This window comes from Sciurus vulgaris (genome assembly GCF_902686455.1).
Source record: "Sciurus vulgaris genome assembly, chromosome: 8".
In the NCBI taxonomy this organism is placed as follows: domain Eukaryota; kingdom Metazoa; phylum Chordata; class Mammalia; order Rodentia; family Sciuridae; genus Sciurus; species Sciurus vulgaris.
Window position 1 is genome coordinate 83,163,464 of NC_136468.1, and position 27,504 is coordinate 83,190,967.

General features: G+C 39.3%; 1 protein-coding gene across 3 annotated transcripts in view; it reads left to right on the forward strand.

Moving 5' to 3' along the window:
• Nucleotides 1–20,664: 20,664 nt before the first annotated feature.
• SP4 (Sp4 transcription factor) overlaps nucleotides 20,665–27,504 on the forward strand; it is a 63,542-nt gene continuing 56,702 nt past the window's right edge. The window contains exons 1-3 of one of the 3 annotated variants that reach the window (XM_079151925.1): nucleotides 20,665–20,852; nucleotides 21,272–21,387; nucleotides 21,911–23,465. In XM_079151925.1, coding sequence (XP_079008051.1) covers nucleotides 20,846–20,852; nucleotides 21,272–21,387; nucleotides 21,911–23,465 — 1,678 coding nt within the window. In that variant the 5' untranslated portion in view covers nucleotides 20,665–20,845. Of the gene's footprint in view, nucleotides 20,853–20,942; nucleotides 21,388–21,910; nucleotides 23,466–27,504 lie in introns of those variants that run through there. The other 2 variants (XM_079151926.1, XM_079151924.1) reach the window with 2 other exon arrangements.

Here is a 27,504-nt window from a genome sequence, read left to right on the forward strand (position 1 = left end):
ACTCCATGTCTATAAAATGGGAACAACTCTACCTGCCTCACAGGGTGACGAAGGGATTACATGAGTTAACATATATTAAGTGCTTACAGCATAATAAATGTTAAATAAGTGCTTGTTACTATCACATGTACAGTCAATGCCAGCACAGGCACATCCTTCCATACTAAACACACCTTCCCAAATGCCAATGCATACGTGGAAAGCAGTGCAGGAGCAGATAAAAGACTCTTTTCCTTTAGGCTAGAGGCTTAAAGGTAATACAGGCCAAATAGGTTTCTCCTCTTTCCCCTTTTCCTCAATGCCATAGTCAAGCCTAGGGAAAGGGAATCTAGTACATACTGAGCTAGAAAAAGATGACAGGAGCAAGCCCCAGGCTGTGGGACCCTGCAGCCTAAGTCTTCCTTGTGCAGTTGGGGTCATTACTGATGAATTTACCCCTGGGTTTATTTTGCCCCACCAACAGATAGTGTGCCACCAGTAGGGTTGAGGGAAGGGATGGAGGAGAGAAGAGGAAGAGAGAAAAATAGAGAAAGAAGTGATGCCAAGAGATGGAGGCTGTCTGGAGTAGGAGCCAACCTCTATCCCCATCTTCCCTCTCCCACTTTTAGAAGAAAATAGCCAGAGAGAGATGGCTGGACCTTCTGCCAGGTATCACTTGCCACCTCAGATTGAACTGTTGTATCTCAAGTTACATGAAAGGAAGAAAAATCAAAGAATGTAAGGTCAGTGAGAATGAGGTGGACTCCTTCTCCCTAGCATTGCTGAAAGCTCAGTCTTGTCCCTGATTCCAGTCCAATGATGAGGACACAGTTTTGAGAAAAAGGGGGGTGGGGGGAAGGGTTATTGCTTTGCTAGCAAAGAAGAAACAAAGGGGACTCCTGTCCCAAAGACTGTGATTCTGCCCATTCTCAGGAACAGGGGGCTTTTAAATACGTGACTCAAAGGCTACATTCCTCATGTTCTCTGATGGGAGCTGTGATTCACTTGTTAATTTGTGAGGTAGTCATTTCTGAGATCTTCTGGTGCCATCCCCAAAGTCTGAATTACTTCATTTCTGTGGTGGGTGTGTACTCTGTCTAGCATGGGAAAGAAAGGTAATCCTGTTTCCCCTGACATTGGGGAGTAGGAGAGATTAGGGAGAAGTGGGGAGAGATTAGGGAGAACTAGGGAGAGAAGAAGAGAAAGAAACATATCCATTTTAAAAATAAGCTTCAGTGGCAGAGCAGCAAGGGTTATATTCAAAGCAGAAAGTGAACCACTGTTACACTAGGAGCAGTAGCAGTAGGCAAGTTGCTTGCTCCTTTTTTTCTTCTCTCTCTCTCTCTCTCTCTGAACTAGGGATTAAACCCTGGTGTACTTTACTACTGAACTATATCCCCAGTTCTTTATGCTTATTATTATAATTATTGATTGATTAATTCATGTATTTTTTGAGACAGGATCTCACTAAGTTGCTGAGGGTCTTGGTAAATTGCTGCGGCTGGCTTCAAACTTGCAGTCTCCTGCCTCAACCTTCGCAGTCACTAGGTTTACGGGCATGCTTCACTGTGCTCCGCTGCCCTCGCTCCTTCATACATCTCTCACTTCATAAAAGTAAATGAATCCCAAGAGACCAGAGGAAGGGTCCTCAGAACTGCACAGTGCCAGGGGGAAGTTATTAAAATTTTAATCTAGACCAACACTTCTCAAACTTGACTGAGCATTGGGACTGAGAGCCTCACTTTGAGTGGGAGAATCTTCTAGATGATGTCCTCGAGTTGGGCAATATACAGGGACACTTGTTAAGCTGCTATCCCCTCAGTATATAATGTGTAATGTGACCTGTGTACATTTGAACTTGGCCACCTGCCCAAGTCCATGATTCTGACTCCAAACTTTGAAATAGTGAAGAGAAGGCAGGTGTGGTGGCACACAATTGCAAATCCCAGCCACTCCAGAGGCTGAGGCAGAAGGGCCACAAGTTTGAGGACAGCCTCAGCAACTCATTAAGACCTAGTTTCAAAATAAAATATGAAAAGGGCTGGGGATGTAGCTCAGGGGTAAAGTGCTTGCCTAGCATGTGTGAGGTCCTGAGTTCAGTCCCTAGTACTGAAAAAAAAAAAAAAAAAAAAAAAGAAGAAGAGGAAGAAGAAAAAGAAAAATAGAAAGAATGAAGAGGGGGTAAGGAATACAAAACAAGAAAACAAGCCTAATATGAATATTGCAGTTTGGAGTTTGGCAATATTTCATGAACTCTTGGCTTATGCATTCATTACATTGGAAGATGAAGAACAATGTCATTCTTTATCTTCATGGTGACAGATAATAACTCCAAATGGTGCTTTGAAAAACCTTTTCTTTTTGCCTACCTAAATTTTATTCAATTTAGCTAAAATTAATTACAAAACTCGTACTTTATATATAGAATTTTATTTAATCCCCCCTGAATATTTCAGATAGAGATCATCACCTCAGTTTTACAGTTGAAGGAATTGAGACTCAGCAAGGTGAAGAGGTTTCCCCAAAGTGACCCAGTTATGCAAAGACTGAGGCAGGATAGGAACCCAGACAGGTCTAATGTCATTTTCTTTCTTTCCTCCACTTCTATGCTGTCTTATACATAACAGAACAATTATTTTTAAATTAAGTAGAATTATTCATTATTTGAAAAGCAAATTCAGGCTGGGTGAAGTGGCACACATCTGCAATCCCAGTGACTTGAGAGGCTGAAGCAGGAGGATTGCAAATTTGAGGCCAGTATCAGCAATTTACTGATGCCCTAAGCAACTTAGCAATATGCTGTCTCAAAATTTAAAAAATTTTAAAAATGACTGGGAATGTAGCTCAGTGGTAAGGCATACCTGGGTTCAATCCCAGTACCAAAATAAATTAATTAATTTAAAAAAAATTCAGATCTCACAGTTGTTTGCTAGCAACTGACTCCCTTGATGTGAATTTACTGGGAAGTTAATGAGGACTCAGTTTTGGGAACCACTTATAAAAGTGCCTTCCAAGCCTTTGTATCTGATTTTCATTCATAATTTTGCATTCTTCATTTTTTTAATTTTAATTTTTATTTGTTCTAATTAGTTATACATGACGGTAGAATGTGTTTCAAATCATTGTACATGAATGGAGCACAACTACTCATTTCTCTGATTGTACACGATGTAGAGTCCATGCCATTCATGCAATCATACAAGTACCTATGTTAATGAGGTCAATCTCATTCTACCATCTTTCCCACTCCCTTGCCCCTTCCCTCCCCCTACTCCCCTCTGCCCAATCCAAAGTTCTTCCATTCATCCCTCCCCCACCACCATTATGGTTCAACATCCACATATCAGAGAAAACATTTGGCCTTTGTTTTTTTTGGGATTGGCTTATTTCATTTAGCATGATATTCTCCAACTCCATCCATTTACCTGCAAATGCCATAATTTTATTCTTCTTTATGACTGAATAATATTCCACTGTGTATATATACCACAGTTTCTTTATCCATTCATCTGTTGAAGGGCATCTAGGTTGGTTGTTTCCATAAGCTTAGCTATTGTGAATTGACCTGCTATAAACATTGATATGGCTGCATCACTGTAGTATGCAGATTTTAAGTCCTTTGGGTATAGACTGAGGAGTGGGATAGCTGGGTCAAATGGTGGCTCCATTCCAAGTTTTCTAAGAAATCTCCTTTCTGTTTTCCAGAGTGGTTGCACTAATTTGGTTCCACTAGCAATATATGCATGTACCTTTTTTCCCCACATCCTTACCAACACTTATTGTTGCTTGTATTCTTGATCATTGCCATTCTGACTAGAGTGAGAAGAAATCTTAGAGTAGTTTTGATTTACATTTCTCTAATTACTAGAGATGTTGAACATATTTTCATATATTTGTTGATTGATTACATATCTTCTGTAAAATGTCTGCTCAGTTCCTTAGCCCATTTATTAATTAGGTTATTTGGGGGTTTTTTGGTGTTAAATTTTTTGAGTTCTTTATATATCCTGGAGATTAGTGCTTTATCTGATGTGCATGTGATAAAGATTTTTTTTTTTTCCTATTCTGTAGGCTCTCTCTTTACATTATTGATTGTTTCCTTTGCTGAGAAGAAACTTTTTAGTTTGAATTCATCCATTTGTTGATTCTTGATTTTATTTCTTACGCTCTGGGAGTCTTGTTAAGGAACTCAGGTCCTAAGCCAACATGGTGAAGATTTAGGCCTGCTTTTTCTTCTATTAGGTGCAGGGTCTGTGGTCTAATTCCTAGGTCCTTGATCCACTTTCAGTTGAGTTTTGTGCAGGGTGAAAGATAGGGATTTGATTTCGTTTTGCTGCATATGGATTTTCAGCTTTCCCAGCACCATTTGTCAATGTGTATTTTGGCACCTTTGTCCAGTATAAGATAACTGTATTTATGTTGGTTTGTCTCTGTGTCTTCTATTCTGTACCACAGGTCTACCTGTCTGGTTTGGTGCCAATACCATGCTGTTTTTGTTACGAGAGCTCCGTAGTATAGTTTAAGGTCTGGTATTGTGATGCCTCCTGCTTCACTCTTCTGGCTAAGGATTGCTTTGGCTATTCTAGGTCTCTTATTTTTCCAAATGAGTTTCATAATTGCTTTCTCTATTTCCATGAGGAAAGTTGTTGGGATTTTAATTGGAATTACATTGAATCTATATAATGCTTTTGGTAGTATGGCTATTTTAACTATGTTAATTCTGGCTATCCAAGAGCATGGGAGATCTTTCCATCTTCTTTAGTATTCTTAGTTTTCATTGTAGAGGTCTTTCACCTATTTTGTTAGATTGAATCCCAAGTATTTTGTTTTATTTTTTTGAGACTATTGTGAATGGGGTAGTTTTCCTAATTTCTCTTTAGAGGATTCATCACTGATGTATAGAAATGCATTAGATTTTGGGGTATTGATTTTATATGCTGCTACTTTGATGAATTCATTTATTAGTTCTAGAAGTTTTCTGGTGGAAATTTTGGATTCTCTAAATATAGAGTCATGTCATTGGCAAATAGTGATAGTTTGAGTTCTTCTTTTCTTATTTATATCCCTTTAATCTCTTTTTTCTGTCTAATTGCTCTGAGTAGAGTTTCAAGGACTATGTCGATTAGAAGTGGTGAAAGAGTGCATCTCAGTCTTGTTCCAGTTTTTAGAGGGAATGATTTCAATTTTTCTCCATTTAGAATGATGTTGGCCTTGGACTTAGCAAAGATAGATCTTATGATGTTGAGGTATGTTCCTACTATCCCCATTTTTTCTAGTGTTTTGAACATGAAGGGGTGCTGTATTTTGTTGAATGCATTTTCTGCATCTATCGAGCTGATCGTATTATTCTTAAGTCTACTGATGTGATACATTATGTTTATTGATTTTTGTATGTTGAATCAAGTTTGCATCCCTGGGATAAATCTCACTTGATCATGTGCACTATCTTTTTAATATGTTTTTGTATGCAATTTGTCAGAATTTTATTAAGAATTTTTGCATCAATGTTCATCAGGGATATTGGTCTGAAGTTTTTTTCCATTGATGTGTCTTTGCCTGGTTTTGGTATCAAGGTGATTACTAGCTTCATAGAATGAGTTTGGGACAGTTCCCTCCTTTTCTATTTCATGGAATACTTTGAGGAGAATTGATATCAGTTCTTTTTTGAAGGCCTTGTATAATTCAGCTGTGAATCTGTCTGGTCCTAGCCTTTTCTTGGTTGGTAGGCTTTTGATAGCATCTTCTATTTCATTGCTTGAAATTGACCTGTTTAGAATGTGTATGTCCTCTGTTTCAGTTTGGGTAGATCATAAGTTTCTAGAAATTTGTTGCTGTCTTTGAGATTTTCTATTTTGTTGGAGTACAAATTTTCAAAATAGTTTATAATTATCTTCTGTATTTCAGTAGTGTCTGTTGTGATATTTCACTTTTCACCGCGAATTTTAGTAATTTGAGTTTTCTCTCTCCTCTCCATCAGTGTGGCTAGGGATTTATCAATTTTATTTATTTTTTCAAAGAACCAACTTTTTGGTTGGTCAATTTTTTCAATAGTTTCTTTAGCTTCAGTTTCGTTAATTTCAACTCTGACTTTAATTATTTCCTGTCTTCTACTACTTTTGGTGTTGATTTGTTCTTCTTTTTCTAGGACTTTGAGATGTAATGTTAGGTCACTTATTTGTTGACTTTTTAATCTTTTAATGAAAGAGCTCAATGCAATGACCTTTCCTCCTAGCACTGCCTTCATAGTGTCCCAGAGATTTTGGTATGTTGTATTGGTATTCTCATTTGCCTCCAAGAATTTTTTAATCTCTTCCCTGATGTCTTCTGTTATCTATGTGTCATTCAATAGCATATTATTTAGTCTCCAGGTGTTGGAGTAGCTTCTATTTTTTATTTTATCATTGATTTCTAGTTTCATTCTATTATGGTCTGATAGAATGCAGGGTAGTATCTCTGGTTTTTTGTATTCACTAAGAGTTGCTTTGTGGCATAACATATGATCTATTTTAGAGAAGGATCCATGTGCTGCCAAGAAACAAGAGTATTCACTTGATGATGGACGGAATATTCTATACATGTGGGTTAAGTCTAAGTTATTAATTATATTATTGAGTTCTATAGTGTCTTTGTTTAATTTTTGTTTGGAAGATCTGTCTAGTAGTGAGAAAGGTGTGTTAAAATCATCCAGTATTATTGTGTTGTGAGCTACTTGATTCCTGAAATGGAGAAGGGTTTGTTTAATATACCTAGATGCTCCATTGTTTGGGGCATATTTACAATTGTTATGTCTTGTTTGTGTATGTCTTGTTGAAGTTGTTGCAGTATGAAATGTCCTTCTTTATCCCTTCTGATTAACTCTGACTTGAAGTCCACTTTATCTGACATGAGGATGGAAACCCCTGCTTTTTTACAAAGACCATGAGAGTGTTATGGTTTTTCCCATTCTTTTAGTTTGCGATGTCTTTTCTTGTAAGATGGGTCTCTTGAAGGCAGCATATTGTTGGGTATTTTTTTAAATCCAATCTGCCAGTCTTTGTCTTTTGACTAATAAGTTTACACCATTAACATTCAGAGTTAGTATTGAGATATAATTTGTATTCCCAGTCATTTTGGTTTACTTTTGGTTTTTCACTTGACTTGGTTTCTCCTTTGATTGGCTTTTCCTTTAGTATAGTTACTCCCTTCACTGTCTTTCATTGTTGTTTTTCATTTCCTCCTCCTGGAATATTTTGCTGAGAATGTTCTGCAGTGTAGGTTTTCTAGTTGTGAATTCTTTTAACTTTTGTTTATCATGGCAATGTTTTAATCTCGTCATCAAATCTGAAGCTTAATTTTGCTGGTTATAAGATTCTTGGCATCCTTTATGTTTTAGAGCTTGGTATATGTTGTTCCAGGACCGCCTAGCTTTGAAGGTCTGGGTTGAGAAATCTGCTGAGATCCTAATAGGTTTCCCCCATATGTAATTTGATACTTTTCTCTTGAGGCCTTTAAGATTCTATCTTTATTTTGTATGTTAGGCATTTTCATTATAATGTGCCTTGGTGTGGGTCTGTTGTAATTTTGTACATTTCATGTCCTATAAGCCTCTCATATTTGATTTTCCATTTCATTCTTCAGGTTTGGGAAATTTTCTGATATTATTTCATTGAAAAGATTGTGTATTCCTTTAGTTTGTGTCTCTGTGCCTTCCTCTATCCTTATAAATCTTAAATTTGTTCTTTTCATTTTATTCCATATTTCTTGGAAGTTCTGTTCATATTGCTTACCATCTTCACTGTGTGGTCAACTTATTTTCTAGATTATATATTTTTTCTTCATTGTCTGAGGATCTGTTTTCCAAGTGGTCTAGTCTGTTGGTGATGCTTTCTACTGAGTTTTTAATTTGGTTGATTGTTTCCTTCAAGGATTTCTATTTGTTTGTTTTTTTCATTATTTCTTTTTATTGAAGTAATCTTTTACTTTCTGCATTTGCTCTTGTAGCTCTTTTTAATGTGATCTTTTCCTGCCTGCATTTGCTCTCTTATATCATCCTTTACTTTGTAGATCATCTTAATTATAAACATTCTGAATTCTCCCTCTGACATTTCTTCTGTGCTATCAATGAATTCTTTTATTATGGTGTCTTGGTTTGTTTGGGGCACTTTCATCCCTTGTTTTTTCATGTTGTTTGTGCTTCTTACCCTCTAGCAGTGCGGATCTGAGGTATTAAGTTCTACCCTATAGATTTATAATGTCCCTGCAGGTTTCCAAAACCTCACCTTTAAGGGGGAGATCAATATTAACAGAACTCAATGCAAACAATATGCGGCCTTAAATCAGTTGGCCCCTATTAAGACATTTATGGTTTTGTTGCATAAACAGAGTTGATGTATCTGATTATTTTCTACAGAATAAATAGCAGGTTTACAATAGTATCTACAGTTTCTAATGGTGGACAAAAAGAGAATGGGGTGTAGGGTGTGATGTTTATGGTGTATGAGGTGAGAATATAGAGATATTAGATTATAAGAAGAGTGAAAGAGGAATCAGTAGAAGTTGACTATTAGCAGGATAGAAGAGAGAAAGGGACTCTCAGGTGTAACCAAGCCTCTAGGGACCTTGGAAGTGGTCTTCCAGGTCCTGGCTATTGTCTCTAGATGGAAGCAGCCATGTCCCTAGTTGTTGTTGGTGGCAGCAGCTAACCTGTAGGTACCTTGATATTGGGCTTCTAGTCTCCAGCTGATGTCCTACAATGGAAGCTGCCCCAACTAAATATGGCAGTGGCGGCAGTAGAGGTAACCCAAGATGGCCATGGAAGTGACCTAGGATGGAGCCAACCACTTTCAGATGGGGCTACAAGGGTGGGCCATGTAGTGGCTTTGGGCAGCCTGTTCAGATATGCGGGGCTGTGGTGGGCTTTGTTGCCTCCAGGTCCTGTGTATTGTCCTAGGGTGGGGGCTATGGCATTGGCTGCAATGTCCCAAGATGGAGGCTGGCCTGGGGAGCCATAGGTACTGCTGCACGGGGGCTCTCCTCTCCTCCTCCTTCTCCATGCAGGCAGGCAGCCAGGGGACAGGTGCTCTCCTCTCCTCCTCGAGGGGCAGGTGTTCTTCATTCTTTAAAAGTGCTCTCAATTTTAAAAATTCATCTCCACAAAATCTTGATTTGCTCCTGCTGCCATCACATTCAATAAATCCTCTTTTACATTTCCTGCTGGGTGCTGTGGTGCACACCTGTAATCCCAGCAGTTTGGGATGCCGAGAGGCAGGAGGATCTCAGGTTCAAAGCCAGCCTCAGCAATTTAGCAAGACCCTAAGCAACTCAGTGAGACTCTGTCTCTTAATAAAATACAAAAAAGGGCTGGGGATATGATTCAGTGGTTGAGTGTCCCTGGGTTCAATCCCTGGTACCAAAAATAAAAGGAAAAAATAAACAAAATGCAACATTTCCTGCAAGCCAAATGCAGTGTACACACCTGTAATCCCAGCTACTTAAGAGATTGAGGCTGGAAGATCAAAAACTTGAGGCCAGTCTGTGCAATTTAGGGAGACCTTTTCTCAAAACAAAGAATAAAAAATGTTGGGGGTGTAGCTCACTGGTAAAATCTCTCCTGGGTTCAAACCCTACTACTACAAAAAGGAAAAAAAGAAAAGAAATTCTCGATAAGTACTTAAGCCTGTGTTGAATTTTCTAATGTCGGGAGCTCTACACTTCAAGGGGAGTTTCATTTCTCTTAGTTCTAATTCTTCACAAGTTCTTTGTATTTTTAGTCTTATTTAGTTATCCTTTGACCAACATCTCTCCAACTCAGAAGTTCTTTTGATACCATGCCAAATCTGTCTCGTGACGACATCCATGTATTGATTTCAGTTCAGTCCTCTGAACTATGTGAAGTAAACCTAATCCGTCTCCATCTAAGAGGCCTTAAGGTACCTGAGGACCAACACAGTTTCCTTTTCCAGGTTATGCTCAGTGTTCCCAGTCACCCCTTCAGGAATTACCTTCCTGGCCCACCTTTACTTCAGTTGTTGTCCTTTACCAGGTTTGGCTCGATTGAGAAGAGCAAAGCAACTTCACCCCTATACTTGTGTGTGGAAGTCTTTGTATTTATCAACATGGAAAATTATCATTGCTGTTATATTTGATTCACAGTTGCAGATTGCCCAGTTGTGTTGTACCTTAATTTTGTTTTCTACCCCAGACTTCCAAGTCCTGAGATACACTTCCTAGTTTTCTTCAGATGATGGTATTCATGTCAGGAGTTGACCTAGGATTTGGTAAGACTTAGCAGGAAAGGTTGTTGGGATACTCCAGACACATGTTCTGGGAAGACAGCATACCTAAATTGTGCCTGTGTATAATATCACCATACATTCTCAGGCAACCCCCCCACCCCACACACACACACACACTGCCCACCATAATGACACCATAAATCCAAATTTTCTCAAACCACTTAGTGTGTTTGGAAAAAGTCTCAGGACACAGCCCACTAAACAGAATAATCCCCCCCCCCCCCCCGCCCTTTGGTCACATTTGACATTTATATATTTTCTACAAGGATTTCTCTCAACCCTTTTGCCTTCTGGTTTATTTGTTTCTTTCAAGTTTCCCTGTCTTTGTCTACAAGCACGTACAACTTTCCCTGTATGTAGGGATATAGCTGCTCACCAAGCCTGGTTCTTCTGCATGGAATTTGCATATCATGCTTAGGCCATATGCACTTTGGGAGGAAGAAATGCCTATGCCCCTCTGCTCTCTTTACCATACTCCCTGTCGTGTACCTCGCTCTCCCCCTTCCCCTCCCCCTTCCCCTTCCTTTTCTTCTTCTTCTTCATTTTTTTTTTTTCCTTCCTCAGTACTGGGTATAGGAGGAAGAACTTTGCATATGCTAGGTATGCACTCCACCACTGAGCTACATGCCCAGCCTTTTTAAACTTTATAAAATAATACATTTCATTTATTTTAAATAAATCATTTTTATTTTCTTGCTAAATTGCAAAGGCTAGCCTAGAATTTGCAATCTCCTGCCTTAACCTTCTGAGCAGGTGGGATTGCAGGGGTGCACCACCCTGCAAGGCTCTTTTTTCCTACATTGCCCTAAGAAGTCCCTCACATCTCCCAAATGTATTTTCCTTTTGTTGGAGAAACTCCTCACTTATTCTTTTAGGTAGAGAAATTAGTAAATTTTAAAGTTCAGATTTTTTGGGGGATAAGAGGAGACACTTTCCTCCTGTTAAATTCTAATTGAATTGCTTTCTGTAAGCTTTATAGAAAAGAGCTTTAAAAACTTAGATGCATATAGACCCTGAAACTCAGAAAGGCTACCGATGACCCCAGAAGTCATTATTTGCACATGGAAAAACACCTTTGACCCACTTAGATTGCTCACTACACTTTAGAACTAGGAAAATGCAAAATTAAGACTTAATTATCATGAAAGATAATACAATCACTGAATCAGAATAACTCCAAATTCACTATTAAGTGCCTGCCATGGAGATTACCTCATTTCATCTTCCTAATAACTTTATAGAGTAGGAATTATTATGGAAATTTTACATAAAGATGAGGAAACTCAGAGAGGCTAAATAACTTGGTTGGGAGCTAAGATAGGAGCCCTTGCTTACCTCTTGCAAAACCAGATAATGCTTTTCCTACTTGACCTCACTTACTGTGGGATGGGTGTTAGCCAAGGTGCATGAACCTCTATTATTGATGTTCTCAACAAATCTGCATTTGCATAGCCCTATAAGAATCTGGGGAGACTCGAAGAGTAGTGACTTAACAAACCAGGAAACAACCCTGAGCAGTTTTAAAATGAAGTGCTGGGGACAGGATGAAACTCATTGACACGACTTGTGCATAGCTTATGCACTGACCTGGTTAGATCCCTGGGAGCAATGAAATCATAAAATAAAATGAAGGCTAGGTTTCATATTCTTCCCCTTTTCTTTATGCCTTATCCTTAAATTTTACTTTTTTTTTTTGCAGTGCTGGGGATTGAACTCAGGGCCTACAGTGCTTGTGAGAGGAGCACTCTACCAACTGAGCTATCTCCCCAGCCCCTTATCCTTGAATTTTGAATTTACTCTTAGGTCTTGCATTCTCCTGAGTCCTATAGGGCTAAAATGCTTAGACTAAGGATTTAGCGTTATTACAAAACAGTAGCTCCTGTAGATGGTTGGAGTAGATGACTGCTCCTGACACTAGAAAGAAGAGTTGAAACTAAAATCTTTGGCTTTGGTAGAAATTTTTTAGGTAATCTTTTCAAATGGATGCATTTAGTTATCTTAATGGTGTTAGTGTGAATTTTCAAATGTTCAAGGGAATCCTTTGGACAGTTTGGAACAATGAACACACAAATTCTTGGGTTTAAAAGTAACATTCAATATATTAAAGTCACTGTTTTTCCCCTTGGATCTTCAAGACCAGTTTCAAATTTTATTGATAAATTTTTAAGTCTATAAGTATTTGAGTAATATAAGAAAATTATCTTTACCTATTCTTTGATTAATGTTTTGTTGATCTCAAACACAGAAGTTTTCTAAATATGAAATTAACTAAATCCTGTTAAACATTTCAAGCCACATTACTAAATTCAATGTAATTAATTTTTTCAAGTATTTTAAATACCGAAAATGGCAAACTCACAGTCCTAATGTGTAAGAGGCATTTATGAAATACAGTAGCTATCAATCTTTGAAGCTAGGAAAAACTTTGCTTTCTCTGAGAACCTGACTTTTTTTCCTTTCTGATAATGACTCTATGCAATCATGTTTCTTTATTTGCTCTGGCTGCTAGGAAGCTTGGAGTCAAAACAAACAAATACCTAATTTCAGTCATTTTGCTACATGATAACTTCATTTTCTTTGTACATCATGTACTAAAACTTTCATCAACTCAATAAATATATATTGGATGCTAACCATGGGTCAGGCCTTCTTCTAGGCACTTAGGACCTAGTTGTATATGTTAAGGACAGAAGAGGGGTAAGGGAGGAAGTAGAATAACATACTTCTACTATAGTGGAGAAGACAATTCTACCTAAATAGTAAAAAAACTACCTTATCCCTATGTACATAAACATATTTTAATGAACTATGAAAATTTTTCATTTAGATTGATATTATTCTTTGTAAAATAGTTTAAAATATATAGAGTATATGGCAAAAGACAAAAGGTTATAAATTGGGAAAAATATATTAGCAATACAAAAGACTGCAAAACCTTAATATTATCAAGTACATTCAGCTCCCAAAATTGATAAGAGAAATATAAATAATACTATAGGAAATAAAAGAGGTAAGGATATGAACAGTCAATTTGCTACAATGGGAAATGCACACTGCTATTTAGCAAATGCATAGATGCCTATTCTCTAGAGTTCAGTTAAGTACATTTCAACCATCAGATTTGCAATAATTTACAAAACTGGGAATAATTGATGTTGGTAAAATTATAGAGATGTGAACACTCTCATACTCAACTGGGTAAATTTTGTGTATTCATCTTACTGTATATATTAAAAATTAAGACATCCATAGACTTTATGAAGGCAGTCTTATTATTGAAATTTTTCGGCCAAAAGTGTCAAAGTTAAAAAAAAAAAAAAAACTTCGCAAGTACCAGTACAAGTAAATTTTTTACAAATAAAAACAGTAAAACAATGACATTCATAAGACTACTCTTTTTTGCGGGGGGTGGGGTACCGGGAATTGAACCCAGGGGTGCTTAACCCCTGAGCAACATCCCCAGCCTTTTTATTTTTTGAGACAGAGCCTCGCTAAGTTGCTGAGGCTGGCTTTGAACTTGGGATTTTCCCGCCTCAACCTCCTATTGAATAAAATATATTCACATTATCAAGTAGCACATTGTATTAAAATGATGATTTTGATTTACAGTATTTTTTGCCCTAGAGAGATGACTATAATGTCTTAAGGTAAAATAATGCAAATCTGCATATATATGTCTGGAGGGGTGTGTACATATAATTTTATGGTAAAATCTCAAACCACACACCAACACTCATATATCTTGTGGCAACCAGGAAAAAGTGAGAAAGGATATACCAGTTAACACTGATGAATTAAGTTTAAGTTTGGAACAGAGTTTGATGGAAGAGAGAAATACATTTCTGTGTTTGGACTGTTGCAACTAATCTATTTTAGTAATAATAATGATAATAAACATTAAGGGGCAATTATGTTTGATAATGCCATAAAAATGGAGGTGTTAAGGCTACGAATGTGGCTCAGTGGTAGAGTGCTTACTTAGTATATATACAGCCCTGGGATCAATCCCCAGCACCTAAAAAAAAAAACTAGGTTTGTGGTAGAGCACTTGCCCAGCATGTGTGAGGTCCTATATTCCATCCTTTGCACTGAAAAAAAAAAAAAAAATTTAATAGATAAAGAATAAAACAGTAAAATGACAGCTAACATGTATTATTTATTCATTTGTTTATTTTTGTTGGGGAAGGAACCCAGGGCCTCATGCAATCCTAAGTATGTACTCTACCATTGAGCTAAGCCCCCTCACCACCAGAGAGCTAAAATTTAATGAGTATTTACCAAAGAATATTCTAAGAACTTTTAGTTTCACTCAATTCTTTAAAAACCCCATGAGATGATAATATTATCATCTTTGCTGTTGTATACATGAAGGAATAAGACTTAGAGGGGCTAAAGTCACCTGTCCAAGGCACTTTTAGTAAGTGGCATGCCAGACTATAGATCCAAAGAGTTAGATTCCACTGCTTATATTCCTTAAGCAAAAATGAAATGGGGGCTGGGTATATAGCTCAGTTGGTAGAGTGCCTGCCTTGCAAGCACATAGGCCTTGGATTCGATTCCCAGTACCACCAAAAAAAAAAAAAAAAAAGAAATGGAAAATTTCTTTATTAATAAAAAACTTATTAAAGTTCTTCTGTGCAGTCTGTAAAAATTTTAAAATATAAATAATAATTAAAAAATATTAACCAGGCAGAGTGGTGCATGCCTGTGATCACAGCAACTCCAGAGTCTAAGACAGGAGAACTGCAAGTCAAGAGCAGCTTTAGCAATTTAGTGAGACCCTGTCTCAAAACTAAAAAACAAAACAAAAGACTGGGAATGTAGTTCAGTGGTAAAGGGCCCCTGCATTCAATTCCCAGTACAAAAATAAATAATAAATAAAAAAACTTACTGAATTGAGCATATGGAATTGGTATGCTTTGGAAAGTTGTAATTGTGTTCTGTATTTTAATCACCAACTTTATACAGTCTGAAGACAACTAATTTATCTGTTTCACCTTTTACCTTAACCAAGTATTTTTTGTTTTATGGCAATAATGAGCCATGTTATACTCTTTTGTATATGTTATACTCTTTTGTATATAAGATTTTGTATAAAGTATCAAACAGATGTTGCTTATTTTATGCCCTAATAACTACTAATAGTTATTGTGCTTTAATATTAATTAAGGATAAATATAACTAGGCCCAAATAAACTGAACTTCCTTTGGTTTGTGGCCTTTTCAAACCTTTTGCTCTCTGCTTCAAACAGTTATTTCAACAAGTAGCTCCTTGAAGGAAACACTCATAAATGGTTGCTTTATGTTATGTCTGGGCCCAAGTTCCTTCCCAAAAATATTATAATAAGTAACCTCTGGAGCTGCTTCTCTCCCATTCATCCAAGTATCCTCAGCACTGCTGGAGATTAGAAGTTCTGGATTTTACCCTCCAGGAGCTAAGGGCTTACACTGGGGGAGAAGGAGTAGTGATTTTAGCATGATTATTTGTGGCACTCAAGATACCGATTGATCATCCGCTTATCAGAGAGATCATTCGTCCTTTGGTTTTTGAGATTTATCTCACTTAGCATGACATTCTCCAATTTCATCCATTTGCCTGCTGATAAGCAGATGATGATACATTATGGGGGGGTGGGAGGGAGGCAAGAATAGAGAAAGGAAGGACTGTATAAAGGGAAAAGAGGGGTGGAGGGGTGGAAAGGAGGGAAGGAAAAAATAACAGAATGAATCAAACACCATTACCCTATGTAAATGTATGATTACACAAATGGTATGCCTCTACTTCATGTACAGAGAAACAAGATGTACCCCATTTGTTTACAATAAAAATAAATAATAAAAAAAGACTTATTGATTGAATGAGTGGTCAATTGAGACGTGCCAGATCCTAGAAAGCAGGATCAGCAAATATTTTATATCTGAAGGAAATGTGTGAACAATTACAATAGTATTTTTCCAAATGTAAACTTTTGAGAGCTAATGTAGGTGCGTAGATCATTGTACAGGAGACCTGCCTAAATTCTAGACTTGTTTTGTACTATAACTAGAAATACAAACTTTTCTATTCCTACAAAGCAGAATTGGTGAGGGGGGAAAGCCTATAGGGCACCGTTTTTCCAATTCACTGCTACTACTAGAACTTTTTGAAAGGCAGGGTGGGGGAGGAAGTAGAGAGCACCATGCGTGGGAAGACTTTTTTCTTCAGTCTTTGTTTCAGTTAACAGAATTGATATTCAATGGATACACATTGAAATGACTCTCAAAGTTGTTACTTCCCCACAAATAAATTAGCCTTCAAGTCCCCAAGTTGTCCCCAACATTGTTTTATCACTCACCCTTTGGAGCTGAAAAAAAGACCCTAGGATAGTACTTGAGTATTCTGGTAGTGTTTGCTGAGTGATTAGTGCTTAATGTTGTTAAATATTTAGAATAAAAATGCTGATTTCTTCAGCGTGTATCTGTGTGTGCACACACTGGGTCATGATATAAAATATGCTTATGCCTGGGGGGGGGGGGTGTCAAAAATTTAAACAGCTTGAAAGCCATTGTTCTAATGGGCAGTATGGATGTAGGAAGAAACCTTTTTAACCACTTCCTCAGGGAAAAGATCATCCTGGTGAGACTGAGGCTGAGAACTCTGTTGAATTTATATTATACTATTAAAGAAGATATTATTTATGATACTTTTTAAAGACAGTGAAGAAGACTTTAGTCAAGGTGTGGGGGGACTGCGAAGATAGCCATAGGGACTACTGTACTGGGGTCCTTAACAGAAGAGACCCCAGGCTCAATTATGAATAGAACAAGGTCAAGTAGAGATCTATAGCCAAGAGCATGGTGGGATCAAGCAATAGAAATTACTAAGGAGTAAGCCAAGTACAATGGCCCATCATCTGTCATTCAGGAGGGTAAGGCAGGAGGATTGTTAGTTCAAAGCCAGCCTTGGCAACTTAGTGAGACCCTCAGTAACTTAGGGAGATCCTGTCTCAAAATAAAAGATGAAAAGGACTGGGGATGTAGCTTGGTGACAAAGGACCCCTGGGTTTAATTCCCAGTACTAAAAAGATAAAAAGAAAAGAAAATTACCAAGAGGAAGCATCCAGGGGAATTCTGGCTAAACTGATCTGACAGAACCATTACAGAAGGCAACTCAGGTTGACATCAAGGATGGGGGATAAGGAATTTGGGCATATATTAAGGGCAATCAGATATTAAAGGTAGGGGACTTTTACCAAACGGACCCAGCAGAATTCTTGTTAAAATTGGGTTAAATGAACAAAGCCACTAGACTCAGGATAGAGATTAAAGTTGGAGTTAGTTAGAAAGAGGACACAGAGGAGCCTGATTGGTCAAAGGAGAGAATCTTTGTCAATAATGATCTCCATAGCATAACTGTTTGTCCTTATATAAACTTATATAAAGTGATATAACTTCTTAATTCTTACAATAAAGCCAATTGTTTTAAAGAAAACATTAAGTACATCATAGTATAGGTAACACATAGCTTAAGTCAGGAAGGTGATGTGGGTATCGCTTTGCCCTTGGAACTATCATATCTAAACTTTCTTTTCTATAGATAACAAAATGATGGTAGCCCCTAAGAATTGACTAATTTGTCATTGGTCCTAGAGCTTGTGGCTTAGTCAGTGTTTAATCAGCTCAGGCTGCTATTAAAAACAAACAAACAAAACAAAACAAAGCAACCCTCCCCCCCCCCCACCCCACACACACACATACAACACACTGGGAGTTAACGGAAAAACAATTTATCTCTCAGAGTTCTCAGAGTTCTGGAGTCTGACATGGAGGTGTCAGCACCATCAAGTTCTGGTGGACACTTTCTTGGGGGTTGCAGCCCAACAACTGCTGGTTGTATGTTTACATGGAGGGAAGCAGAGCAAAGGGAAGCAAGCTCTCTAACCAGTTCTTCTAAAATCACTAATCCCATTCATGAGAGGTCACATTCATGACCTCATCTAATCCTAATGATCTCCCAAAGACTCTACCTCCAAATACCACCACACCGGGGTAGAGGGAACTAGAGCTTCAACATATGGATTTGGGAGTGGGGAGAGTAAGGACACAAATATTCAGTCCCTAACTGCTAGAAACTAGAAGCTCTTGGACATCATAAAAGGCAGGGCTTGTAGACACTTTGTAGATCCATGTGAATGACCTATTGTTCAGAGTTAGTGACATTAGTTCCTCTGAAGCATGTTTTCTAAGGTAGAAAACTACACAAATAAGCCCCAATTCCTAAGGCTGCAAAATGTCTTCATTCACCTGGTGAGTTGGCAGACAGCTGAAATCCCAGCAACTCAGGAAGCTGAGGCTGAAGGATTGCAAATTCGAGGCTAGCCTCATCAGTTAGTAAGACCGCAAGCAGCTTGATTGAGACCCTACCTCAAAATAAAAAATAAAAAGGGATGGGGATGTTGCCCAGTGGTTACGCACCCCTGAGTTCAATACCCAGTACCAAAAAAAAAAAAAAAAAAAAAAAAAAAATTTAAAATAAAAATGTCTTCATTCATTATGAACTGGGGTAGGGGACTGAAGATAGTGTATCTGTAAATTTAAGTAGTTTTGAGCTTTCTATATTTCATTATATTGCACATATGGGGGGTATGAAAGCAGGTCATTTAAGGATCTTAAGTTCATCTTATAAGATGAGTAGACAATACAATGTAATTCTTTACTCGAATTGCTTTGTCTTGTTGCACAGCTTTGTCATCAGTCGATTGTAACAATTACTTTAACAAGCAAAGGAAATGCCACTCAAGTGCAAGCACCTGGGACCTCCTCACCTTGCCAATATGTCAGACCTCAGGCAGAAGACAAAAAAACGCCCTAGCCTGCATGCGAAGCCCAGGTTAAAAAGGAAGTGGGTGGTTTCAAGCCTGGGTGTGCAACACGTCCTGTCCCCCGAAAGCCAATATTACAGTAGGGATTCACTTTCACCTTTGGTACACTTAATCATGGACTGGTTGTATTCTATGGCATCATCCTGACTTCCAGAACATTGGAGGAAAGCTGGAAGCAGAATGCTCAAGTGCATTTGATAATAAAATGTTTTGTGCAGCTACCTGCCCAAAGCTTATGCTAAAACATAAACAGAGCTGACCCACAAGAAGCAGACCTCTTCCTCGCCTACAGAATCTGGTGAGACCGTTAACAGCGAGAAGTCCGCCCACCTAGCGAGCTCTTCCGCAACACGGGATGCAACCCTAGAAAGGTGGGGTCATTGCTCTGCACCAGTGGCCGACCAGAGACACACAAATAAAAATGGAAGATCCTTCTCTGGGGGAAAACAGGCCTCGGACTCATGCGGTGGGCCTGAAGGGGGAGGATGAGCAAAGAAAGGCCTCAGCAAAGGCGCTACTTCAAGAAGCCGGGTTCATTCAAACCCGGAGGACAGTAAACCCCCGCACTCCCCACGCCGCCGCCCGCTCAATCGCCGAGCACTCCGGGTGTGAGCTCGCCCCGCGGGGAGCGGCTTGCAGTCGAGGAGGCGGTGGCAGAGGTGGTTTGGGTAGCCCGCGCGGCGGATAGGCCCAGGCAAACAACACCCATTCCCCCTCCCCCTCGCTCAGTTCAACTCCCACTCGGCCCCGGCCACGCCCTGACGCCACCGCCCCCTCGGGCAGCTTTCCGCTCGGCAGCCCGGCCTCGGTCGGGGGCGGGAGGGAGGCGGTGCCTCGTAGAGGCCCCAGCAGCCGCCGAAGACTACAAGGCCCGACAGCCTTTGCGGTAGTGGCCCGCCCCCCCTTTCTCCCACCACTCAGCACGCGTCAGCAGAGGCTCAGCATGGAGACCGAGCCAGGGAAAAAGGGGCGCCGGGTCCGGATGCGCCTCAGGAAAGCCATGCTCGCAGCGCGGGGGCAGTGGGCAGTTCACCTCGCGCGCCGAGCAGCCGGAGGTCCGCTCGTCCCCACGTCCACCTCTCGCGCGCCCCTTGAGCGATAGCTTCACTTTTTCCTTTAATGGCCATTCGTAGGGATGCTGGAACAGGGTTTTGAGTGGAGGGCGCCGGGAAATGAGTAGGGGGCGGGATATCCTGAGACAACAAGTTTGGCTGTAAGGAGGGCCTACCGACAGCGCGCCTGAGCTAGAACACCGAGAGAAAGAGCGCGAGAGGAGTCAAGGGAGGAAAAGAAAAGCGACTGAAAGAATAACCCCGGGAAAGGGGGTGGAGAGGAGGCGGCCCCAGCGCCCCGGCCCCCGGCAGGTCGGCGGCCAATCCGCTGGGGGAAGGGGTGGAGAGTCGGCGGCTCTGGCGGAGAGAGGCCTAGGGGGGTGGGGAGTCCGCCAGGCTCGCACCGCCCTGGCCCCGCCCCCGGCCCGCGCCGCCGCCCGCGCCGCGCGCCGCCGCTGTCAATCAAGGGCGAGTCAGCCGGGCTCGGGCGGAGAGAGGAGCTGCTACGCCACAGCCCAGCGGCGGCCATTCGCGGAAAAAGAGGCAGAGCCTGTGCCAGCTACAGCCTCCTCCGAGCCACCGCGGGCGGGCGGGACCGGCCTCTCCTCCCGCCTCGCCCCCACCCCCACCCACCTCTATCCCAGTGTCTCCGTCTGAGGGTTTGTCCTGTTAATGCGGGATGAGCGGTACGTATTCTCCACCCCCCTCGGTCTCCTTCACCGCCTCCCTCTCCCTCCCTCCCCAGACCCTGCTCGGTTCTCCCCCCTCCCCCGGGGCCGCTGAGATGCTTTAAGGGGAGGAGGAGAGGGAGGGAGGGAATCAGGGGGAGGGAAGGAGGGTTGTGTTTTGTCTTAATGTCTGAGCGAGAACAACCTCCTTCTGGGTGTTGCTCTGGAGCCGATGGGTCGGGTTTCAAACCACGTTTTGTGATATCCCCCTCCTCCCTTCCCTCCTTCTCCCCCACCCCCTGCCGGTGTGCATGGATCGCCGGTTTATGGAGATTAATGTTCGGGGGGAGGGGGGAGTAGTGGAGAGGGGGAAGACAAATAATAATAATCCTAATAACCTGTTGTCGTCTATGTGTGTATGGGGGGGTTTGTTGCAGATCAGAAGAAGGAGGAGGAGGAGGAGGCGGCGGCAGCAGCGGCGATGGCTACAGAAGGAGGGAAAACCTCTGAGCCAGAGAATAACAATAAAAAAACCAAAACCTCAGGCTCCCAGGTAAAAGCCAACATACGGAAAAAAAAAAAAAAAAAAAAAAATCATCACGGAACATTAGGAGAGAAAGGGAGTTATGCCCTTTAAATGCCCAAAAGTAAAGGGCAAAATAAAAATGTTTATCCACTCAAAGCATCTTAAAGTGAGGAACTTAAATTGTAAGTTCATGAAAATTTCACATATTTGAGGCTATAACGTTGTTTAAAATTACATCAGGAACTTAGACTGTAAGAAAAAGGTGTGTATTTTCCCAAGGGCATTTTGAGCTTAGGTGAATAACACTTTAGGAAAGTTTGTTAGAAATTTTTTTTTTTTTTACTTAAACTTTATATTACAGGTTATGCTTCCTTATCCATATAGTTCTTACCTGGTTTTGTTCATATTTCTTTTTTATTTCTGCCACTTCTTGAGTAAGTTCTGATAAGTACAGCTGTCAGAATAAATAAATGACCCCCTCGCAACTACTGGCCTCCACTAAATGCGCCCACTTTTTTCCCCCTTTCCTTTATCATTCCATTTTGGTTAGGACTCTCAGCCCTCTCCTCTGGCTTTACTGGCAGCTACTTGCAGCAAAATAGGGACTCCTGGTGAAAATCAAGCAACTGGACAACAACAAATTATTATAGATCCAAGCCAAGGATTGGTGCAACTTCAAAATCAACCACAACAGCTAGAACTGGTAACAACACAACTTGCTGGAAACGCTTGGCAACTTGTTGCCTCTACTCCTCCTGCTTCAAAAGAAAATAACGTTTCTCAACCAGCTTCTAGTTCATCTAGTTCTTCCAGCAGTAATAACGGGAGTGCATCTCCTACAAAAACTAAATCAGGTAATTCTTCCACCCCTGGCCAATTTCAAGTCATACAAGTACAAAATCCAAGTGGTAGTGTGCAGTACCAAGTGATTCCACAACTTCAAACAGTGGAAGGTCAGCAAATTCAAATCAATCCAACTAGTAGTTCATCTCTACAGGATTTGCAGGGTCAGATTCAGCTAATTTCTGCAGGTAATAATCAAGCTATACTCACAGCTGCTAATAGGACATCTTCTGGGAATATTCTTGCTCAAAACCTGGCAAATCAGACAGTTCCAGTCCAAATTAGACCTGGTGTTTCAATACCACTGCAATTACAGACCCTTCCTGGTACTCAGGCTCAAGTTGTAACTACCCTACCAATTAACATTGGAGGAGTGACTTTAGCTTTGCCAGTGATAAACAACGTGACTGCTGGAGGAGGGACTGGACAAGTCGGCCAGCCTGCTACTACTACTGATAGTGGGACTTCCAATGGGAATCAGTTAGTTTCCACACCCACCACCACCACTGCTTCTGCAAGTACTATGCCTGAATCACCCTCCTCCTCCACCACCTGCACCACCACCGCTTCAACATCTCTAACAAGCAGTGACACATTAGTGAGCTCAGCAGATACAGGCCAGTATGCAGGCACATCAGCCAGTAGTTCTGAACGCACCATTGAAGAATCTCAAACACCTGCTGCTACTGAGTCTGAAGCACAGAGCTCCAGTCAGCTTCAACCGAATGGAATACAGAATGCACAGGATCAATCAAATTCTCTTCAGCAAGTGCAAATTGTAGGCCAGCCTATCTTACAACAGATCCAGATTCAACAGCCTCAGCAACAGATTATTCAGGCTATTCCACCACAGTCATTTCAACTTCAGTCAGGGCAGACAATTCAGACCATCCAGCAGCAGCCTTTGCAGAATGTTCAACTTCAAGCAGTAAATCCGACTCAGGTGCTTATCAGGGCTCCAACTTTAACACCTTCAGGGCAAATCAGTTGGCAAACTGTACAGGTTCAGAATATTCAGAGTCTTTCAAATTTGCAAGTTCAGAATGCTGGATTATCCCAACAATTAACCATCACCCCAGTGTCTTCAAGTGGTGGCACAACTCTTGCTCAGATTGCTCCTGTGGCTGTTGCTGGTGCCCCAATAACTTTGAATACTGCCCAGCTTGCATCAGTGCCTAACCTTCAAACAGTGAGCGTTGCCAATCTGGGTGCTGCAGGTGTTCAAGTGCAGGGAGTTCCAGTTACAATCACTAGTGTTGCAGGTAAGTTATAGCGTCTTTTCTGTTTAATTACTGTATAAAGAGTTTTTAGTAATGATCAATTAATGCTTCTCTTTGCTAACTCTTAGATTTGATATGATCTTTGAAGTAAACAAATGATCATAAGGAATCAAAACCAAACAAGAACACTATGCTAGCAGCCATAACTATAGCAATCAGTGTGACCTATTCAGGTCTATAAATTTTAGTGTAGGGTTTTATGTATTAAATTTGTTAAATAGACAGTTTTAAAAATTCTTCCATGAAACAAAAATTTTTTTAGAATCCTAATTGTCTTCTGTAATTTAGAGATCATATTTGAGTTTGCTTGAACTCTTCAGAAAGAACTAGTCAAAACGATGATCCCGTTCTTTAGGGAAAGTAGGTTTAAATTGAATTGTATATAGTTGTGAGTCTGTTGAAGTTTTAGTTCTGCAGTGTAATAAGGCTAGCTTTTTTTTTTTTTTAAACTAGAACTTACTGCTCAAACTTCAGCATCTTGTTGCCAGTGTTTTGTTTTTATTATACTGTGTTATTATAAACTTGATATTGTTGCACTTAAAGGATAGAATTTAAAGTTGCAAATTGTTTCATTAACTTTTATGTCTACTTTTTGCTATAATCAGGATTTGCTCTATATTGTGAATTAACAGTCCTCTCATTAAAAATTTTTATATATGTAAGTCTTGAGGTCATTATTATTTGTAGATGTTTAGTGTGAGGTTGGTGGAAAGCAATTAAAAATGTAGACAGTAAAATGTCAGTAATTTGGACTAATTGTGGTAAGGTCATTTCTAAAACAATTATAAAAGCAGTTGTTATTTGTTATGCATATAAATAGATACGGCTGAATACTTGGAAAACTAGTCCATAGTAAGTAGTTTAATCTCTTTTGAACCAATTTTACTTTACCTAATGCCCTTTGACTTCTAGTAATTAAATATTTTTCATTGATTCTGATTTGGTGAAAACCTAGTTGTGGTTTTAGTGCCGTTGATACTTTTAAACCTTGTTAATTAAATATTTCTATTTTGGTAATCTGAAATAAACAAGCTTGTCACTTTTGAATGACCTTTCTTGAAACAAGTTGCAGAAAAATTATACTAAGGCTTTTTTAAAGTTAATACCTACAGTAGATGTATACATGTAAAATTGGAAATTGACTGATAGAGCCTACTGGTTGAGGAGAACTGAGATAACATTTCTTTTTCTAGATACCTACTACCTCTAGACCAGTGGCATCCAATAGAACTTTCTGTGTTCTTGGAAATGTTCTCTTTCTGTCCTATCAAACATGTCAGCCTCTAGCGACATGTGGCTATTGAGTATTTTTAAATGTGACCAGTGCAACTGAAAAACAGAATTTTAAATTTTTTATTTAAGTAGCCACATGTAGCTAATGGCTCTTACATTGATAGCATAGTCATCTTGTCAATATTTTGAGCGTGGTACTTTTTCCTCTGTCACCATTACAGTACAATTATGTAAGTGATTCTCTGGCTTACAATCCTTAACTTGCTTTTTGTTCCTACTCATTTTCTAAATATTAACAGTAACTGGAGCATTTCATAACGGTGCCTGCTTTTGGTAGGTTGACAGTTTGCACTGTCGGAGCAAAAGTTATTTCATCTTGACCTTTAAGCATTAGTTAGTGAATTGTAGTAATTAAGAGAATTGAGTAATTTATAATTTAGATTAGAAATAGCCAGTTCTGCTCTTTAATATATGTTACAATCCAGGGGTTTCCCCTTCCCTCTTGAGGGTAAGCCAGCGTTCTGACCCCCCAACTCAAATTCACTTGAGTGGTGCATTATAAACACAGGATCCAGCTTTTGAGATTAAGAATCACCTGGAAAGTTTGAAAGAATCCAGGGTCTAATCATCAGCAGTGAACCAGAAAACAATATGAATCAGAAGAATACAGATACCTCAGAGAAAAGATTTCACTGGCAAAAAAAAGAGAAAAACTTTAGTTTGTAATTTGACAAATATATATTGAGATGGTTACTGTATGCTGAGCACTCCTAAAAGATGTGTTTATTCCGTTATTTTCGTGGGTCATTTTTTTTTTTCTTTTTACTTAAAGAGTTCATATGCTGTAGGAGTTCCACTTAAGTCTTGAGTAAAATTGAACTTTATGTATTTGGATTTTTTTCCCTGAAACCCAAAGACTTTTAACTTTTCTTGATGTTGCAGTTAATGTTCTAGTAAATCAGCTCCATCATTTAAAGAAAAGACATTCACATTACAAAGACCAGAAATTAATCCAGTCTTAATTTTTTGCAGATTTTATCCTGATGTCTAGCATGGCAGGTGCCTGACTAGGGTTTTTTGAAGTAAGGTACTCAAGGTGATGGAGGATTGAAGACACAGTTCAGTGGTAGAGCACTTACCTAGCTTGTGTGAGGCCCTGGGTTGAATGCCTAGTAGTTTAAAAAAAAAAGAGAGAGAGACAGCAGCATAGCAGTTTGAAATTGGGAGTAATGCCCAAGAATGGTTATAATGGAGCTAATAAAATTGCTGTTTTCTTTGGTTTTGTGTTTTTAAGACTTTGAGTATTAGAAAACCAAGTATTCTAATGCTTTGAGAAGGGGAGAACAAGTTCCTATATATCTCTTTTATAAATTAACCCTGGAAGTTTGGATCTATTACTTTGTATCCCCATTTCATTTTAAATACCTTCTTGGTTATTTCATGTTTTCCTTCATAAGAATAGTAGTATCTAATTTGTAGAAGTATATTTACTCAATATTCACAAGTTTTTCAATTAGTTTTTAACATATAGTAATTGTACTTATTCATGGGCTATAGTGTGACATTTCAGTACATCTGTATAATGTATCACTTCAGATGTTTATCATTTCTTTGTGTTGGGAACATTCACAATCCTCTCTGTTAGTTATTTTGGAATATTCAACTAATGGTCAGCCACAGTTATCCTACTGAAATAGTAATTAGAAATTACTACTCTTATCCAACTAACTGTGCCTGTGTACCCACTAACCACTCTCTCTCTATCCTCTCCCCTCTTCCTTGGTTCTGATAACCACTGTTCTATTCTTCATGTTTTTGTGGTACCTCTTTATATCTCACATATAAATGAGAACAGGTCATGATGAGCACTATCAAGACTTGAAAACATTATCGATCAACTTTAACAGAATATAATAGGTAGCTTAAGGACAAAGATTAAAACTTCTGTACCATCCATCCTTGTTTACCTTTCAGGGGTGGGGAAGGTCTGAATGATATGGACAAAGATTGGAAAAAAATCATTTAAGGCAAATCTAATGAAACCAGTTCTTGAATCTGGGGAGCTTTGTACTTTGTATTATGAAATGAGACTTTCTCTTCTTGCTAATGTACTCAAAATAATGTGTTTCTGTGCTTTGGTCTAATCTAAAAATCCTGATTTTTAGGCTAAGCATCTAGCATTCAATTAGTTTAAATTATAGTAGGAAGTAAATTCATGTGCTTTCTGCATGTTTGTTTCTTTATTGAGATTCTGAGGTTGAAGGAAAGTGGAACCTAATTTTAAGATAAACACAAAGGTAACAACTAATTGTGCTTCTGGCTCAAGGACCTCCTTTGTTTTAACTAAGTGAGGAAAGTGCAAGTTTTGTTCAAATAAGAACTATTTTCATAATATCCCTAGTTACCAAGTGAACTTCAGAAGTTACATCTCCTTAAAGAATTTAGAGTTTTTAGGGACCATTGGTATCTACAGTTGTAATTGACTTAGACTGGCCAGAGCCAGTGATTTATCTTATTTGGGGCTATAATCATCACATATGCTAACACATCATGCTGCAGGCCTTTTGCTTGATAACTGGATTCTGCTTTGTCAGTTTTAGTGGAAATTAACGTTTTCTATGCTAGTTTTCCCACAAAGTAGGTTCTAACTTGATAAACATACTGCTGACCCTTCAAGAACCTGAGACTCTTACAAATTCCTTTTTTTTTCTGGGGGAATTGAAGTTTGAAACCTGGGATTATAGTATGAAACCAGAAATGGGAAAGCCAGTTCTTCATTACTAATAAA